Source organism: Balaenoptera borealis, assembly GCF_965194805.1.
Source record: "Balaenoptera borealis genome assembly, chromosome: X".
NCBI classification, from domain to species: Eukaryota; Metazoa; Chordata; class Mammalia; order Artiodactyla; family Balaenopteridae; genus Balaenoptera; species Balaenoptera borealis.
Window position 1 is genome coordinate 21,671,964 of NC_138881.1, and position 18,050 is coordinate 21,690,013.

General features: G+C 51.0%; 2 protein-coding genes and 1 pseudogene across 5 annotated transcripts in view; 1 reads left to right on the forward strand and 2 right to left on the reverse strand.

The window, feature by feature from the left end:
• POLA1 (DNA polymerase alpha 1, catalytic subunit) overlaps nt 1-3,351 on the forward strand; it is a 292,398-nt gene extending 289,047 nt beyond the window's left edge. For both annotated transcript variants that reach the window (XM_082375477.1, XM_082375479.1), the window contains one exon: nt 2,625-3,351. In XM_082375477.1, coding sequence (XP_082231603.1) covers nt 2,625-2,770 — 146 coding nt within the window. In that variant the 3' untranslated portion in view covers nt 2,771-3,351. The remainder of the gene's footprint in view (nt 1-2,624) is intronic.
• Nucleotides 1-18,050, reverse strand: part of ARX (aristaless related homeobox) — a 63,845-nt gene that overhangs the window by 40,838 nt on the left and 4,957 nt on the right. For both annotated transcript variants that reach the window (XM_082375727.1, XM_082375726.1), the window contains exons 3-5: nt 16,763-16,808; nt 13,608-13,936; nt 9,773-11,418 (exon numbers count right to left, since the gene is read on the reverse strand). In XM_082375727.1, the coding sequence (XP_082231853.1) occupies nt 11,178-11,418; nt 13,608-13,936; nt 16,763-16,808 (616 nt within the window). In that variant the 3' untranslated portion in view covers nt 9,773-11,177. The remainder of the gene's footprint in view (nt 1-9,772; nt 11,419-13,607; nt 13,937-16,762; nt 16,809-18,050) is intronic.
• LOC309619930 (small ribosomal subunit protein eS1 pseudogene) overlaps nt 1-18,050 on the reverse strand; it is a 350,663-nt pseudogene that overhangs the window by 38,254 nt on the left and 294,359 nt on the right. The gene's annotated exons all lie outside the window — the stretch shown is intronic.

Sequence of the window (18,050 nt, forward strand, 5' to 3'; positions counted from 1 at the left end):
AATAGTCTAGTCTGACTCGGTTTTCATTGTTTTCATAGGGCTTGGGGACAGGATATTTTTGGTAATGAGTGTATAACCCTAAGGAATCATCATGTAGAAAGGACCAGGGTAAAAAAGCTGTAGATACATGTTCCTCAAATGTTGTTCCCAGGAAAAGTAGATTCGCTTTGCTGGTGTATTAAGATGAGTGCTTTCCAGTGTTACTTCAGTCCACGAGAGCATATTTTGCTTGTGTGCTCGTGTGTTCCTTCCCTGTCTTGAAGTTTGGATTTTTTTGTTGGTTGTTGAGACAGCAACAGCCACGGCCAGTGGCATCTCTGTGGATGGGGCGGGATGGCTGCACCTCTTGCCTGACGTCCTCTTGAAATCTTTTCCTCTTGAAATCTTTTAACAGTCGTTGCTTCGGGTCAGGTGCTCATAAGATGGCCTCTTCCCTGACTCCCAAAACTGGAACAGGGAGAAGGAATCAGGTTCTACCGGCTACATTAACTGGTTTCCACCATTTAACCCTGGGATTTCCCCTTGAGTTCTCAAGTGGCGGGTGGGTGTAGCGTTAAGGGAAACAGAGTGACAGAAGCCTAACGTGGGTGGCCCAGGTGCCCAAAGCAGGGAGAGAAAAACCACGAAGAAGGGGTGAACCCTTTCCCCACCTCAGCTCCCACCCCCGATGTGGCCTGTGACAGCTCGTGCAGTTCTGTTTCCTAGAAGACCTTCCAAACATTATTGATTCAATTCTCATTGGGGAAGCAAGTAGGAGCTTTTTTCTGCATCTCTAACCGGCGTGGAATGGTGCCTGGGCTGTATTGACCGGCTATGGGATATGCTGGCGGTCACAGTTGTCTTTTACGAAGAAGAGCACCGAGTGACGCTGGTTGTCATTCTAACTCCGCTGTGTAGCAGCGTAAATAGTCCCCTTTCTAACCAACCTGGTGGGAAAAGTCAATATCCCATCAGCAGAGGAGGTAAACACATCAGGAGCTGTGCCCTCTCTCTTCCTCCCCTGCTCCGTCTCACCACAGCTCTGTAAATGTCTCTCCCCGTCACACATGCATTTTTGTCATTCACATGCATGGGGCGCTGGCCTCGGCCGCCACCGCTTGGGCCATTGTTGTGTATTCCCAGACTCCGATAATTAGAACTTTCAAAGTGTCTCTCTCCTGGCTTAACGATGCGCCCCCTCTCTCTCTTCTCGCCTCTTTCCACCCCCTTTGGGCATTTAAATCCTCTCTACAAAACTTTTTGTTGTTTTTTGAAAGGCAATTGATGTAATTTAGAAAAGGTTGTGGAGCACAAACGCGAATGTGTAGCTAAAGAACAAAAACCTGGAGACCAAGTTTTCGTTTTCCAGGTGCTTTGTAGACTTCACTGTTGCTCTGTTGTTTCCGTGGGGTTTTTTTCTTTTGGTGATTGATATGCACTCCCTTCCGTGTTTCCTTCCCGATGCTTTCCTATCCCGGGGCGCCGGACAGCCTCGCTCCCCCCAGCCTCCTTGGCCCAGGCCAGCATCTGGGGGCCTGCCCGTCTCTATCTGGGAGCAGTGACACGGGGTGCAGGGACAGTGAGGGACACGGGGCACAGTGAGCCTTGCCGAGCGTGGGCTCAGGGTTTTGGCTACCTGGGTTTGCGTTTCTGCATCCTAGATCTCCAGCTATGTGCCCTGGGGCAAGTGACTTAACCGCCCAGTTTCCTCAGCCATCAGATGGGGAATTTTTTTTTAGAAGGGCCTCTCCAAACACCTCACAGGGTTCCTGAGCAGCTTTGAACAAAAGCTGTGTCATCTTAACCATCCTGGGCAGGGTTGGCAACCCCAGGGCTCACCCCCATCCCCAAAAGACCAGACCTGGGTGTCTCTGCCCAGTGCTCCTTGCAAAGTACCAAATGTAGAGGTCTCACACCCTGGGGAGGGAAAGAAAGGACCCTCTCTCTCCGGCTGAGGGTACCCCTCTCTAAGGCCAGGGATGAATGGGGTGGAAGGAGCAGAGGAAGGACGGCTGCACCCCTCAAGTTCACGGGCACACAGTGTGGACAAAGAAGAAAAAAGCAATCTTGCCAATGGACAGGTACTCTCCAGACAGCCTACCCCTCGCCTCTTTGAGCGGAGGAGATTTTGTGTAGCAGAGGGACGCAGATGGAAGGGACTCGAAGAAGCTGACTAGGCCCAGCTGATCTGGAGAGTTTGCGTTGGGAGGCTCTGCCTTCCTGTTGAGACAGACTAGTTCCTGCCGCATCGGAACTTTGCATGCAGTTGTGTGCTTGTGCTTGACAGTGCCGCGAATCCGGTGTCTGGGAGTGGAGTTCACCTTGCTTGCCGCACATGGCCCTGCACCTGCAGTTCCTGTCAGTCGAGGGTGGCTCTGTCCCCGGTGCGCTGAGTCAGCTAGGTGCTGAGAAGTGGCGGGCAGGGGGAAGGAAGAAAGGCTTCTACAGAGGAATCTCGGGGTCCCTTCCCCCCTGGCATGGGACTGGCCCCAGGGGTAGACCAGCCACAGGACCGTGAGGACATCTGACCTGGAGCTGAGAACAGAACCCACAGCCCCTGCTTCTAGTGCTTGGGCAATACTGAATGCTCTTTACAAGAAGCTGCCTCTGAGACTTGTAATCCTTTTACTTTTATTTCTTTTTAGATAAGTTGAAGAAGCAGTTTTTTACTCCCAAAGTTCTTCAGGACTATAGAAAACTCAAGAACACAGCAGAGCAGTTCTTGTCCCAAAGTGGCTACTCCGAAGTGAATCTCAGCAAACTCTTCGCCGATTGTGCTGTGCGGTCCTGAGGGGTTCCCGGAAGTGGACGCTCGGGGGCGGTGGAAGGAAGGCCCGCATCCTCGGCACCTGCACCATGGCCCTGGCTGCTTCTCCTGCATCGCTTTTCCTTCGGGACTACCTATCATGTTTGTGTGGATGTGGCTTGGGAGGGGGATTATTAAGGGGGAAGGGACTGCAAAAATATTTAATCTGCCAAGCATCAGAGAACAGCAAAACCGCCTTCCTCTGACAGTATACCTCGTGCTGCTGAAACACCACCTGGAGATGGCTGCTTCACATTCGCATTCGGGACTGGATTTCTAGGGGAGGGGTCGGTGAGGGAAGAGAAATTGAGAGTGGCTGGGATGCAAGTCACCCCAGGCTTTGCCCCAGGACCTTCAGCAGAGGCGCCCCCAGAAAGAGGGGTTCGTGGAGCTTGGTCGGAGGGCTGACGCTTTGCCTTTTCATGGGCCAGTTAAATCCAGTCTGAACCCAAGTGCTTCCCGGGCTGCTGGCTCCAGGAGTGGCTATCCTTTTCAGTCTTTCTGTCATATAGGTAGCTGAGGGGGGAGATTTAGAAGCCTTGCACTGATTAAACAGATTAAACAGAGCTTACTTGTGTATTGAATTTCTCCAAAGCCCAACATGCACGCGTACATGCACACTGGGCAGCCGTTTTACACTCACCTTCCTTTTTTATCTCCTCAAGTAGAAAATCTAGGTAAAGGTTTATACAAAAGGAAAGCACATGTTAAATAATTTCATATCCTATAGCATTTCATTAAAAATGTGTATAGGTTGGGGTGACGATCATTGTGTTATTATATTCAGAAAAACTGGGGGGAGAGATGGTTAATCGGCCCTGGCGCTATTTTTCTCATTTCTTCAGAACGGTGCCTTTTTGCCAGAAGCCAAACGTATTTCAACATATCAGTCTTTCCTTTCTTACGTTCTTGGTAAGATTATACTAACAAAACATATTTCCCCTTGTACAACTATGCTATATTCTTAAAAAATATCTACCTATGGATTTTCATAAAAGAAACATATGCTGTGCTTTTTTTTTCACTTCAGAATAAAGTTTTCTAAAGGGAAATCAGTTGCAGTGACTCCTTATCAGGTGCAAAGACTGGACTGGGGAGGGCAGCCAGGACTAAGGGATGACTGGAGACCATCCCATTCCCAAACCTCAGCCCACTCAGGTCTCCACTCAGAGATCCTCGGTGTGATGTATGTTCCAGTGTTCTGAGTGGCATTTCCATGCACTTTGTGTCCTTTAAGAGATGAAGTATGGCTTCTCATGTGCTTTGCTGACTTGGACAGCCAAAGAGAGCTAAGCCAAGAGCCCAGTGCTGTCTCCTTTTGGAAAGCAAGGCTGATGGCTCCTGGGAGAAAGGTCACCCGGCTTGGACCCTAGTAAAGGCTTACTTGTTAAGCAGTGGAGATGACGCTGCCCTGTATCTTGCTTTGCCTTCTCTTCTCTTTCCCTCACCCTCTCCTCATTTCTCCTCTGTCTCCTATACTCAGGTTCTAAGTAGAAACACTGGGTTAATGGCCGTGTCGGTTAATTAATTACTGCCTTGGTACCTCAGGCTCTGCGACCTGTCAGAAGTTGCAGCACCCAGGCTGCTCTGGGAAACTAAGGATTAGGTGGTTTTTCCTCGCTGTTACCGTATAGGGTTATAGAGACGGTTCTCTAATGTATGCTTCCTGAGCCCACGCTCCCACTTTGCTTTCCGAAGAGAAGGCACGTTTTCCTTGATTTCTGGGACCTGGGGTTATTATGGTAAATATAAATAGAGGGTTATCTTGAACTTGCTCGTCAAGAAACTCCAGGAGACAGAAACAGGTTCTCACTGGTCTGCTTCTTGTCCCTGCATCTAGATTGTAATCACTGTGAGGGCAGGAACCATTTCTGTAGAAAGTCCATAGAAAGTCAGGAATTTTAGTACAGTTCCCGAAAAGAGCTAACACAGTGGTTGATATTTGTTTATTCAGATCAGTAACTCCAGGTTAGTTAAGAGGCTTTTCTGAGAGGCACCTAAGGATTCCAGGAGGCATCTGAGGATTCCAGGATTTTATAGAAAGTTGAAACTGCAACTTTATGAATTCCAGTGGATCTCTCTGTTGGAAGATTGGAACATGGCATGGTCACTTTTCTCTGAGAAAGGTTTCTACTCCCTGGTTTGCGTCGGTTGTCAGCGCATGGGTAGGATGGGTGCAGAGATGCTGCCCACTTCTTTGTAAAGGGGGAGCCTCCCCATATGTCTCCACAGGCTCCCTGGCATGAGTGTTAAGCTCGGGTGATAAAAGTGAAACAGGCCGGGTTCACACTAGAGAGTGGCAGGGCCTGGTAAACCCAAGTGGCCACGTCCCGTCCAAAGGGGGCAGCAGCTACTCAGCAATTCTGGGAGGGACAGAGCCCAGGGTGGCCATATGCTCCGGTTTTCAAGAGAAGCCAGGAATCCAGATATGCCATGAAGTGTCTTGATTTCTAAACCTTGGCAACTGATTTTTAAAAATAAAATTCTAAATGCTGTGGGCCAGACTAAACCTCTAGGCTAAATTTAGAGTACTAAATTTCCTTTAGTGCCCTAAAGGAACCCATCTGAAAGGGGCATGTTTCCTGTTGAATTTAGGGTCTGCCTACAACAGGGAGCACATCTATCTTGGTCACAACTTGCTCTCAACTCTCCTTCATGTAAAGGGGGATAGGGGAGGCCGGAAGTTGAAAATCGTACAAGAGCTTGCTCAGTTAAGGTTTTAATTTGTCTAGGAAACAGATGGAGACTGTTGCCCAGGACGTGGGGCTAATCAAAGTTGACAGACTGGAGTTTGGGAGAGGCTGGTGAAAGGGGATGAATTCACTGCCCCTCACAACCACTCCCTTCTCCAGCCCATACCTCCTCTCACCAACAACACACATACAGACACACCTCAACACGCCTTTTCGAACATGGCATTTAAATTAGTTTGGCAAGTAATGCAAAGATAAAGAAACTCCAAAAGCAGATTTCCCTATCTTGTGTCAGGGTTTTGTGAAAAATACACTAAACCCCAGACCCTCAATTCAGTTCTCCCATCTCTCATCCCAAACTTTAACCCGCCTTGCCTTTCCTTTCTCCTTCTCTCTCTCTCTCTCTCTCTCTCTCTCTCTCTCTCTCTCTCTCTCTCTCTCTCTCACTGCTCACCTAAATATTTCTTAATTGAACGGTTTGCTGTGGAGCTTCCTTATAGCAGTTTAATAGATTAACTCATCTGAGCCAGCCTCAAATTTCAGATTAAAATTCCTTCATCCCGAAGGCAGCATTATCAGGTTGTTGGAGGCTGTTTTCAAACCTTGGTTTTGAATAGCAGCGGCTCTGCATTAATTTAACCACTAAGCTAATAAGTAGGTTTCGTTTTGTTATGCTAAGCTTTATTGCTTTTCTTTTGATCAGAATGGTGTTGTTGAGCAAAGCAGCAGACAAGGCATTCTTTGATGAGGGAATTAGCGCTCCATTCTTCCTCTATTATTCATAGCACAGTGGAATATGTAAGTACCTGAGGGTGTCAAAGGAGCGCAGGTTCTATTGCAAAGTGCTCGCCTTGTTTCTCTCAATAGCTGACTATGAGATGATAAACCGCTTAATACACTGTGCTAATTGGATGAGAGCAAAAAGAGATGGGAATTAAGGCGAGGCAAAAGGAGAAAGTGCAACCAGCCTTCAATTCACTCTTTCACCACTTTACCAGCACCAAAGGAGGCACAAGCTTTCTATAAGCAGACTAGAGGTTTTGTGCAGAGATAAAATGAACGTGTTAGTGGATTCAAGTAATACACTAATTATTGCACAGTATAAATACCACTACTGGTTTTATAACAGGGAGGTAAACTTCTTTTGAGAGGGTTATAGGATTGCTTGGCAGTGGTGTAGAACCTAATAAGGGCCCAGAGTAATAACCCCCTGGATTAACAAAATTGCTGCTTGTAGAAGTATGATTCAGGCTTTTACGAAGATTTCCGGAGAATGAATAAAAATTACTGAATGACATTTCTTAATGTACAACTGGTAATCACTCCCTTTTCTTTAAAGGAAAAAATGTATACTTCAAACTGGACTGTTAATAAAGTCCAGGGACAACACAACTTTTTCCTTTGAAAAATACTTCCCCCCCTCCCCCCCCCCCCGCCCCGGTCAGGTGACAGCTTTTCTTCTCCCCGCCCCCCAGCCAGGCTGCCACTGTCACTTAAATACATAAGCAATTGCTCCGTGGAACTCGGTGTTCCAAAATGCCATTTTAGGCCCCATTTAAGACCCCCTTCATTCCGACACACTTCTGTGTATACACATACATGCATGCTCACGTACACATTTTTTTCCTCTAAAAGCAAGTTGAACTAACACGTATAATTTCCTTTCCTCTAACATCAGCCCCTTTTGCATTCTAGTAAGATCTTTGCACTCAAGATGATATGAAAAAGAGAAGTACAAGTGCCTTGTCTCTTGGCATTACAGATCAAAACCAATAATAATAAGTGTTTGCCCCAATGCGGGGCGGGGGTAGTAGGAGAAAAAAAAGTGGGAACTGGCCGGGACCAATAGCGGTGACTTTAGCTGAAGACTGAGTTTCAAGTCCCAAAACCTTCCTTTTGGCGGTCACTCTCCTTACTTCACCCACTTTCTATCTTCCTCACACAAACCTAAGCTGTCCTCCCTAACTGTCCACAGTCCAACCCATGGGTAGCTGGTGACGGAAGAACACTTAGGGGCACCTTCTGAAAATACTTTGCCAACTGCTCCCTTCTTGCCTTGCCTTTTGGGGCCCATTCCGGATCTGGCTAGCCTGTCTGAAAATGTAGCAAATTAACTTAGCCTTTCCCCTCATCCTTCCCACAGAGGCCACACCGGGCTCCCTCACCCCTCACCCAAAATGCTGTAGGGGTGGCCCTGGGAAGGCGGGTGGTGGGGCATTTCGGCCTGGGTGTGATAGGGAACAGCCGTACCCCCATCACGGGGGCTCTCCCGGACTCCCCTGGGCTCTGCACGGCCTCCTCTAGGGTGGAAGAGGTTTGCTTAGGGTTGGGGGGGGGGGTCAGCCGCTCCCAGCATTGTGACCGCGTTCCCAGATATTGGGGCCAAATTGGGTTGCCATTCATTAATAATGCTCACAATAAGATTAAATCATTCTGGAAAATCTCATAAAATCCCCCTAAGTACGCTCCAGTGGCTCTTTCCAATCCCCATCATTCAGCACTTGGGGAGGTTTGGAAGGAGAAGAAAATTGGTTTCTTTGCTTCTAATGCTGCTTTGAAAAGATACTCAGAGTTTGTCATGCGTGACATGTCACATGTTTAATGTGGACTTGCTGGAAGTCAGGGGGTCTTTAGCGTGTGATATTTATGGGGAATATTAAGTGCAGAATGAGGTCCCTCCAGCTGGGGAAAGTTGAAAGAATAGGAGGCCCAGGACCGGGCTTGTTTGCGGCATCAGAATGACATAGGATTAAGAGTTTGTAAAACAAGGCAAGGGGTTCTCATTGGCCAGTAATAAATGTAATCCTTGGAGGTAATTTCACGCAATTTGCTTCTGCTCCATGGAAGGGTCAAATGAGAAAAAATGACTTAAAAAAGACTTCATTAACAGGAAGAATGGTACTGTTTCTCGTATACCATCCAACTGGCAGCCTGGAGGGGGGAAAAAAAACCCTACCTAAACAAAAAGCCAAAATCGACGGAAAATTGATAGCGATCACCAAAAAAAAAAAAAAAAGGCCCTTTCCCTCACGCCCCTCCTGCACTTCCCAGTTTCCACCCCACCCAAAACTCCCGAGTAGCCCTGCCCACCCCAGGAAAGCGGCCTTCACCCCAGGAGACCCTGTGCAGTCTGAAGGCTTGAGACACTCAGATCTCGGGGGATGTCCTAGAAAGTTCCCGCCGGGCCTGTAAACCCCGAGAAAGGAGCGTGCGGCGGAAGGGCTGAGCGGAGGTGGTTGGCGCCTACTCCCGTTGCCCCGGCCCGGGCCCCCGCTTGCGAGCGCCGCCCTCGCAAGCCCAGGGCCGGGGCCGGGTGGCTCACCGTCAAGGTCGACGGCCAAGGTCCGGGGAGCCCCCTCAGCCCTGAACCCCGCGAGCGTGCTCCCCAAGGTGTCCGGGGGACGGGGAGCTGCGGCTTTCCGGCCGGGCGGGTGAACCGAGGACGCCCGGGCCTGAGCGCGGCAGCTGCCGAGCGCGTCGCCCACCCCCGAGTCACCGCTGACCTCTGCCCGCCCCCGCACCTGCCCCTCGGCCGCGCACGCCTGCGCCCTGGACCGCGAGAGGACCCGGCCCCCCTTCTCTGGGGCGCGGCCCGGGAGCGCGCGCGGAGCCCGGCGGGCCCGGCCCGGAGACACGCCCGCGCCCCCCGCCGCGACCGACTGTCCCGCGGCCTGGCGGGGCGGCAGCACCGGCTCCGAGAGCCGCGCTCGTCACGTCGCAGCATTCCGCACCCACCCACCCCCCACGCCTGCCCCTCTCCCCAAAGGTCCAGCGCGCTAATTACTGCAAATTGAAACTAATTAAGCTTCTCTTCCCTTTCCCATCACCCTGGGAGCGTTGGCGAGACCCGGCCCCCGCGGGCGGGCTTACACGGAGCGGTCACCCGGCGGGGCGCAGGCAGGGCCCGGGGGAGGGAGAAGGTACCGTCGTCGCCGGCGAGGGGTGCGCCCAGGAGGGTGCAGACTGCAAATCTGTTTGGGTCTCCTCGCGAAACCTGAGTTTAGATTTTTTTTTAAGTATGTACATTTCCCAATGCCTGGATAAGTGATGTAATGACATTTGTCGAGTTAAGATCTGCCACTTGGATACCCCTCGCTGCCTTTCCATCACTGTTCCTGCGTTCTCTCCCTCTCCCTCCCTCTCTCTCTCTCTCTCTCTCTCTCTCACCCTCTCTCTCTCTCTCTCACACACACACACACACACACACACACACACACACCCTCCTACCCGCGCGTGTACCGTGGAGCCCGCCCCCTCGGAAGCCATCGCCTGGGCTCCTCGCTCTCGCCATTACCTGTCATCTCGGACTGCGCACTTCCTTGTACGTGGCACTTTCCACAAACAGTTTCCTTCGCCTTTCGAGCCAAGACTCCCGCTCGCTTCAAATTTCTGTCTTCACCGTCAACAATGCCTACGGTACACCCTCCCTCCCTCCCTCCCTCAAGCCCACCCCACCTCTGGGCCCCGGGCCCCCCAGCTCCCGCTGCGACACGACCCGGGAAAGCCGAGATGCGCGTGGAAAGCGCCGCGGCGGCAGCGATCTTAACCTTCGTAGGAAACCCTACGGATCCTTTGAGGATCAGATTCAAACCAGGGGCCTCTGCCAGGAAAACGCGAGTTCAGATAAACCCTGGAGGTGCTGGGGCGCAGGAGCCCACGCCCGGCCTCTGGGGGGCTCCCTACTACTGTCCCCTCAGAGCCTGTAGAGAGTATTCACACTTCCTTTTGTTAAACATATATTTTTTTTATTATTATTTTGAGCGTGACACTTCTCCACTAGATAGCAAGGAAAAGTGATAACAATTACACATTACACAAAAGTACTGTACCATTGCCTTTACCTTGAGGGTTTCGGAAGCCTCTACAGTTAATAAGTTAAATAAAGGGCTTGAGTACATAAATATTTGTCTAGGAACCCTACCGTATCTACAACACAGTAAGAATCTACAGGAGGACAAACTTTTACCATACCACGCTGAGTGCAATTGCGTTATAACATTTCAAATATACAAAGCTCTGTTTTTTTTTTTTTAATAACAATGGTATGTACAGAATCAATAATCACAGTTTGGTGACTTCAACAGTCCATATTCTAGCAGAGTATTTCCCTTTGGTTTGATATAAAAACCTTGGTTGGTGTATGATAAAGAAGAGAACAAGAACAAGACGCCCCTTTCCGTTAAGTGCACTGTTAGCTATCTTACAGATTCGCATTCGCTTCCCCGGCCCGAAGCCGGGGCCCACGCTGGGGAGATAAACTTAGAGCGCCAAAATGCTATTAGGAAAATTAAAGAAAAGCTAAGTGGGGTGTCAGGAGGAAGAGAGGTTGAGCTTTTAAATTTTTTAACTTCAATACCAGGTGTCTTAGGGAGAAAACCTCCCAGATATTTTCAGTAAAAGAACGGGAGAGAGTGGACGTTCGAGTTGGAGCGAGGTTGGCAGAAGCGGGCGCAGGGGCAGAGGCAGGGGCAGGGGCAGGGGCAGGGGCAAGGGCGGGTGGACAGCCAGCCGAGGAGGTGCCACGTCCGGTAGCGCCGAGGGCTGCCTTTGCCCGCGTCCAGGCTGCTGCGAAGGCGGCTGCGCTCTCTCAGTGCCGTCTCGGGAGTGTGCTGGTCCTCTGTTTCCATTTGGTCTTAAGTGGTGCTGAGTGAGGTGACCTTTCCGGATCGCGCCTGGGGCGCGAGGGTGGAGGGCAGCCTTTAGCACACCTCCTTGCCCGTGCTGGTGCCCGGCAGGATGTTGAGCTGCGTGAGCTGCGCGGCGTGCTCCTTGGCCTTGAGCCTCAGCGCGGCTATGCTAGAGGCGCGTCTGTCTGCGGCCGCCGTGGCCGGGTCAGCCAGCGCGCCCGACGCCACCGCGCCCTCCACGGCCGGCGTGGGCTGTCTCAGCAGCGCGGCCGCAGTCGACGCGCTGGTCAGGGGGGCCATGGTGGAAAAGAGCCTGCAGGGAGAGCAAACAGCGCGGTCACGGCCCCGGGAGCTGCGCGCAGCGCCTCGGGCAGCCTTTCCCGCCGCCTCTCCCCGGGGGAGCAGAGGGGCGCCGCCGCTGGGGCGGGGAGTCGCAGGCCCGGGTGGGCCGCGGGCTGGGGAGTAGCTGGACCCGCGGTCGGGAGGCTGGGGTGCTCTGAGAGGGTTTACTAGAGCAGGGAACCAACAGAGGGGGAAAAAGACCGAGGGGACAGAGCCGCGGCGGAGGCAAGCCCCGAGTCTCAAAACCCCATGGCCCAACTGCGCGGATTCTGTGCTTTCGCTTAAGAAGGGGGGTGTATTCTTAGACCAGGAGCTCCAAATTGCCTGTAATACTATTTGCCAGGAGAGAGAAGAAGAGAGACAAAGAGAAAGAAAAGAGAAAAGGAGAAGGGAAAAAAAGGGAGAAAGGAAGGAGAACGTGGGATCAAAACTGATCAAGACCTGTGCTCCACTTTGTACTCTTCTATATAGGGCGCCTTCTCGGCCCGGGGCTCCTTTTACCTTGAAAAAACCGGTCTTGTTTGCCGGCCTTCCCTCCGCTGAGGCCGCCCTCCCGCGCCGGGCTGAGCTGCCAGTGCCCGGCCGACGACCGCGAGGTGGGGGTGGGGGCGCCCGCCTGTAGGTTTCCGCTCGCCAGGCGGCTCTAACCCGCCAGCGGCCCCGCGTCCCGGAGCGGCGACACCTCTCCCCCACCGCCTTCCCTGCGCCCCTGCAGCCTTTAGTCCCAGAGAGCCCCGACCCGCGACCCCCGCGCGCGGCGCACGGCGCACGGCGAAGCCCAAGCCTGGGACTCCAGTCCGCGCCACCGCCTCCGGGAGGCGCCGGGATTGCCCCGCACGGCGCCTCCACTCTCTTCGCACTGCACCGCTGACCTGCAGCTGAGGCCCGAGCCGCCCCTGACGCTCAATGCCACCACCCCTACCCCCGCCCCTCCCCCCCCCAGGGCTTTGGCTCCGGGCCCCCGCAAGGCCAACTCAGGGTTTCCACGATTAGAAATGAGCCCACCTGGGCTCGAGGAGCGCCTCCTGCTTCTCCCAAGCCCACCCTCCACCTCTCGTACCACCCGCACCGCACTCCTCTTCCAGCCTCTCCAAATCTGGCAGCCGGTACTCCAGCCGTGGTTTGCCAGCTTTTACAAGTCATTTGTTGTGAGAAGGGTAAAGGAGAGGGTGGAGAGCGAGGGACAGAGGACTTTAACAATTTTTTCCAGAAAGAAATAAAGTGTGGCCTGGAGGGGGCGTAACATGCCCTGGTTCCACTAGGTAAACTGAGTCACTAACTACACTTAAGTGCACTTTCTGTTTACTTTATTGGTTTGTTACAAGAAACTAATTTTACTGAGTCTTTTTTGAAAATTTTCTCCAAGATAATTTTTTTAAGTGGCTGTGCAGTTGGATGAATCTATTATTTCTTTGTTCTCCCAAAGAGAGATCATTGAAGCTGCATTCAGTTTTATTTTCACTGCACTTTCCAACTTAATACACCTCTCCTTTGTTTCTTTGTCTGTGTGATTATACAGACTTTTAATTTCATCATTCGATGTTCATTTAAAGAAAGGGAGTTATAATATATGATGAACTGTTTTTTTTTTTTCGTTGTCTTGTGCCGCTTTGGGGGGTTCGGGGATTGTATATATGGGGGTCGGGGGTATGGTTGGCAGAGGGTCACTTGAATGACAAGGAAGATAGAGTCTGGGGAAGAAGAAAGAATCCTTTGCCCGTGGCTCCAGGGCTCCTGTGGGGGCCAGGGCTGTGTTCCTCTGGTTGCCAGGCTTTGGGGCATGAGGAAGGATTTTTGCAAAACTTGAAAAGTCATTCTGGCTCTGTGGCCTACACCTGTACCCGTTTACACACATACCACCTTATGGCCTGGGCTGTTGCTGCCTTCAAATTGTACTGGTGCAGCTTTCACTGAACACTCCCAATTTCCACGGTTGCTATTATCGCCACTGCCTTTCCCTTTGCCGCTCAGTCCCAAGTCATTCCCTTCAAGATCCACATTGTTTAAGGCAAAATTAGAGATTATTTTCTTTGGCTAAGTCTCTGAGGTTAAGCCAAAGAGAAAAGATGTGTGTAGTCCCTACCTGTCTCCAGCCTCCTCCCTGGACCCAGGCCTCTGTGCGTGTATGAGAGAGACAGACTCCCCGAAGCCGCGTATTACCTGCCGAACGCAGGGCTGATAAAGGCCGGGTGCCGGAACACGGCGGCTCCGAGGAAAGTGCTCAGGCCCAGCGGCGCCCCGCTGGGCGGCAGGCTGGCCGAGCCCGGAGGCGGAGGTAGGCTCGGGAAGGCAGCGGCAGCGGCGGCGGCAGCGGCCGTCCAGGCTGAGTCGAGCGCGGGGTGGTGCGGGGGGAAGGGGCTGGCGTCCAGGTAGGGGCTGAGAGGGTGGGTAGCGGAGAGCGGCCCGGGGAAGGGCAGACCCGGAGGATGGGTCTGTGCGCCCGCCTTCTCCCGCTTGCGCCACTTCGCCCGACGGTTCTGGAACCAGACCTGCAAAGCGGAAAGAGGCCGGGGTCGGCGCGGCTCCGGCCCACCCCCCACCCCGCCCCCGCCTCTTCCCCGCGCGCCGCGGGCCCTGCCTCTTTTCCCCTGCGGCCCGCGCCCACCTCACCCGTCTCTGGCCTCAGGTTGTTCAAGGACACGTCTGGGGCCAAAGGGGCAGTGAAAGAGGGCCCAACTTAAAGCCAGCAGGAAACACTGGGCAAGTGAACCCTTTCCAGTGGATATTTCAACCAGCCTAGTTCCTTTACAATTTTTAAGGAAAGTAGTTTCGTGTGTTCAGAAGTGAGGAAACCAAGGTTTAAATGTCTGCGCTGCCTTTTGCTTGCTGTGTGTCTTTAAACAGGTCACTTAAACCTCTCTGAACCTCAGTTTTCTAATCTGTAAAATGGGGGTAATAAAAGTTTACTCATAAGGCTGCGATGAGGAATGAGCAAAATAAGGCATGCAGAAGTTGGCATTCAGTGGTGACTCTTGGGACCAGGCAGCCACCAAGAGAAGAATGCTTATCAGCTTTCTGCCTCAAATCAGCTATTTTCGCCTATTTCAGGTTTACCCAAGAGGTGGCAAAATTCTTGCTCCGCGTTGAAAAGGGAATCGGGGAGGCGGTTCATTTGATCTTTCCAGAAATATTTATTGAACGCCTATGAACACTACACTGGGTTCTTGGGTTTGGGGAGAACTGGGAGCGAGGGAAGAAATACCCATGGTAATAAGCAAACAGGCATACAGTTTAGGGGCCCAGTTCTCCCTGAAATGAAGTGTGGGGTACACAGCCTGCTATCTTCAGGGGCTCTGTGCAGGGCCGGGTTCTGCCGAGTAAGGCACTGACTGCGGGGACCAGGTATTCAGCAATACCTGGACACAGAAACCAGAGTGTAGGATACCTGTAGACTGGGCACATCTTCAGAGCTAGCTAACAGGTCCTTTATTTCTTCTGGGGATGTGGTTTAAATAGGTTATTTAAATAAGATAGTTCTAGGCTTGGGGGAGGTTTTCAGCACAAGGTATCTTGCTAATTGTTAATAGAAAGCAGTTTTAGTAGAGACCTTTACCTGAAATATGGCAGCTACCATAGTCTAAAAATAACTCCTAGGAGCATGAAATTATTTTTATGTGACCTGCTCATCACACCCACAGCTGAGAAGATATGTTCCTTCTCCCCTGAAGGCATTAATATTTTTAGGGCTGGGTTTCTGCCTGCACACAAGTCTAAAAATTAAGAATGAACTCCAGGGCTATACAGAGTTATATTAAAATATAATGTAAATGATCCCAGAGGAATATGTTTTAAAAATTTTTAAGACATCTATGCCTTTCAAATATACACAATGGGGGTTGTCGTTACTAGCACTAGTATCTAGGCTTGGTTTGACTTCTAGACAGCCACCTAGAGCAAGAAAAATCGAGAATCCAAGTCGGTTGATTACTTAAAATTCTGCCAAAAGGGGGCCCATCCATAACATTTCACAGCCCTCAAATAATCTATTTGAGAATCACAGAAACACTCCAGTGTGGAAATTCAGAGACTTGAAAAAGAAAGACTAGATGGGACCAGGCTGGGTGGGCAGCTTTTGTGTATCCAAATCTGTCTAGACAATATCCACCCCTCCTCGATGGCAGTGAAAGGAGTAAGGGGGGGGGGGAAACAGTGGAGGCAGAATGCCCTCAAAGAACGTGGAAACCTTCTACAGACGGATCAGCTCTCCCGGCTCAACTGCAATTATCAAGATGTCCCCCTGCAATTCCTCATTATTGAATTAATACCTCTGAGGCCCCCCAAAGGTAAACGAAAGGACTCTAATAATTCATATTCACTTAATTACATCTTCTCCAGTGAATAGGGAGAGAGGAGAAGGGGAGGGGGGGCGCTCTCTTTCTTTTTAAAAGTTATTTAACTTTCCCACGACTCGTTCCCCTGAGCTGAAAATGCAGAGTTGCTGTCACATCTCTGTTTGACAATGGAGAAATGTGTCAACAGAAAGGAGGGGACAGGCCTCATCATTAGCCCTCTAATGCAAGAAGCTGTTGTGTATTAAATGAGCCATATGGAATTTATTGTGCTTTATCAGCACCTGATTTTGACTGTAAAGTGATTCACTCAGCTCCTAACCCAGGGACATCTGTTTTCTGTTGGCCGTCGGGGCTGCCCAGTGTTGATCGTCTCTTTGGTTATGAGGCCTGGGTTCGGAAATGCACTCTGGTATGGGGCTGCAAACACCTTTAATAGCATTGCACTCACTCCCTATTAGATCAATGTGGGCTCATTGCTATAAAAAATGGGAAATCAAATAGCATTAGCCAGCTCCTTGTGCGGGCAGAGGGGAAATCAAACAGCATTTTGCCTTCAAATGGCCCTGTTTGTTCTAGCACTAAGTGGGCTTTTATGAAGCCCGATTGGAGACTTAATCGCAGCCAAATACCTGCTTGGAGCTGAGCGGATTTGTCTAACAACCAAATCCATGCTCCATCCCATTATTTCAATCAGGAGAAGTCAGTCCGCAGATTGTTTCCTACAGGGGCTGTGGACCAGGGGGCTTCTGAACTACAGTCTCAGGGACCCTGAAACCCCTCTTCTGATCCTGGACTCCTTCCACAAGACTCCCAAACCCCAAAATCTTCCCCTTCAACCTCCCAGGTCTTCATATTTTAATATAGTTTTGTGTGTGAGTGTTTGGGTTTATCTTTCTGATTCTGCTTCTCTTCATTTTATGACGGGGGTCTCTCAACAACCCTCCAATCCATCAACCCATCTCTCTTCCACTCTCCCCCCAGCCAACTGCCCCTCCCTACCTCCCTCTCTGCAGTGCAGCTCACCTGGACCCGGGCCTCAGTCAAGTCCAGCCTCATGGCCAGTTCCTCCCTATAAGAAAGCAACACACAGGCAGGAGGTCACTGCAGGCTCCAGCAACCCCCGTCAGCCCCCTTTCCCTCGCTGGCAGCCTCCTCCATTAGGGTCTCACCCCACACAGCTGGGCATCACCATCCCTTCAACATTGGAGTGCCTTCTATTTGACTGAAAACGTAAAAACACAACACATTCCCAGATATAGGATGTTATCTATTATATTGTATCATATTATATTCAAGAGTGACAGGGGTGACTTCTTGAGTCTCTAAGTCTCGGATTCTCTCTCACTTCTAAGCCAGAGTTAGACAAGACACACACACACACACAGTGATTATAGCCTTTTGTCCTAATAGTAAATGGGAGAACTCAGCACCCAACTAAAAACATTTCTTTCGCCCTCTTCGTTTCTTTCTGCCTTCTTTAAAAAATGTTCTCTCCCCTCTCCTCTCTCTCTCTCTCTCTCTCTCTCCAGCTCTCTGCCTTTCCTTCCATCTCTCTCTCTCTGCCGCCATCCTCCCTCCCTCACCCCTTTAGGTCATACTCCCCATTACCCTCTGGAGATATGTTAAGCTTGTTAAGAGTTCAGTGGGGTAATTTTTCGATTAAACAAAATTCTGCGCACCTCCTGACTCCAGTGCCCACTACAAACCCTGCCCATCTCAGGGGAAGTCAATTTAACTGAAACCCTACCCCGTCATTGCAGTTATTACTGCGACAATTAAGGCAAATAGGAAACCATTAAGATGCTGTAAAATGGCTTACGACCTGTTTACCGAAAATATGAGCGCGCAGAGAATAATTGGCCCTCCGCTCGCTAATATGAAAGAGCGGGGGCCGCCCCAGCCTCGGACCTGGGTCTGCACTGCTGGCAGTGCCCCTGGCCCACACCTCAAACTTCAGGACTGGGAGAAAACCGGTTCACTGGAGAGCCTCCCTCTGCCTTCTGCTACAGTGAGCATCAGCAAATCTAAAAGCCCAAAACCACACTCCCGGCTGGATCCGGGCGGGAGCCAAGGGGCTCTAACTAACCCCCTGGGTCGGAAAGAGGTGAGCATGGGGTGGCGAAAAGGAGCTGCCCCTCTTCATGTACTTTGGTTCCCCTGGAGAAGCTAAAAAAGGGCAGACCTGGGTGCCAAGCGACACCACATCATCTTCTTCTTTTGAATTACACGTGTGATAAATGCAGAAAAGCAGGTCGGCCGGTTAGCTATTTGATAGACACAATTGTTTTAAAATTTATTGTCTTTTCTAAAG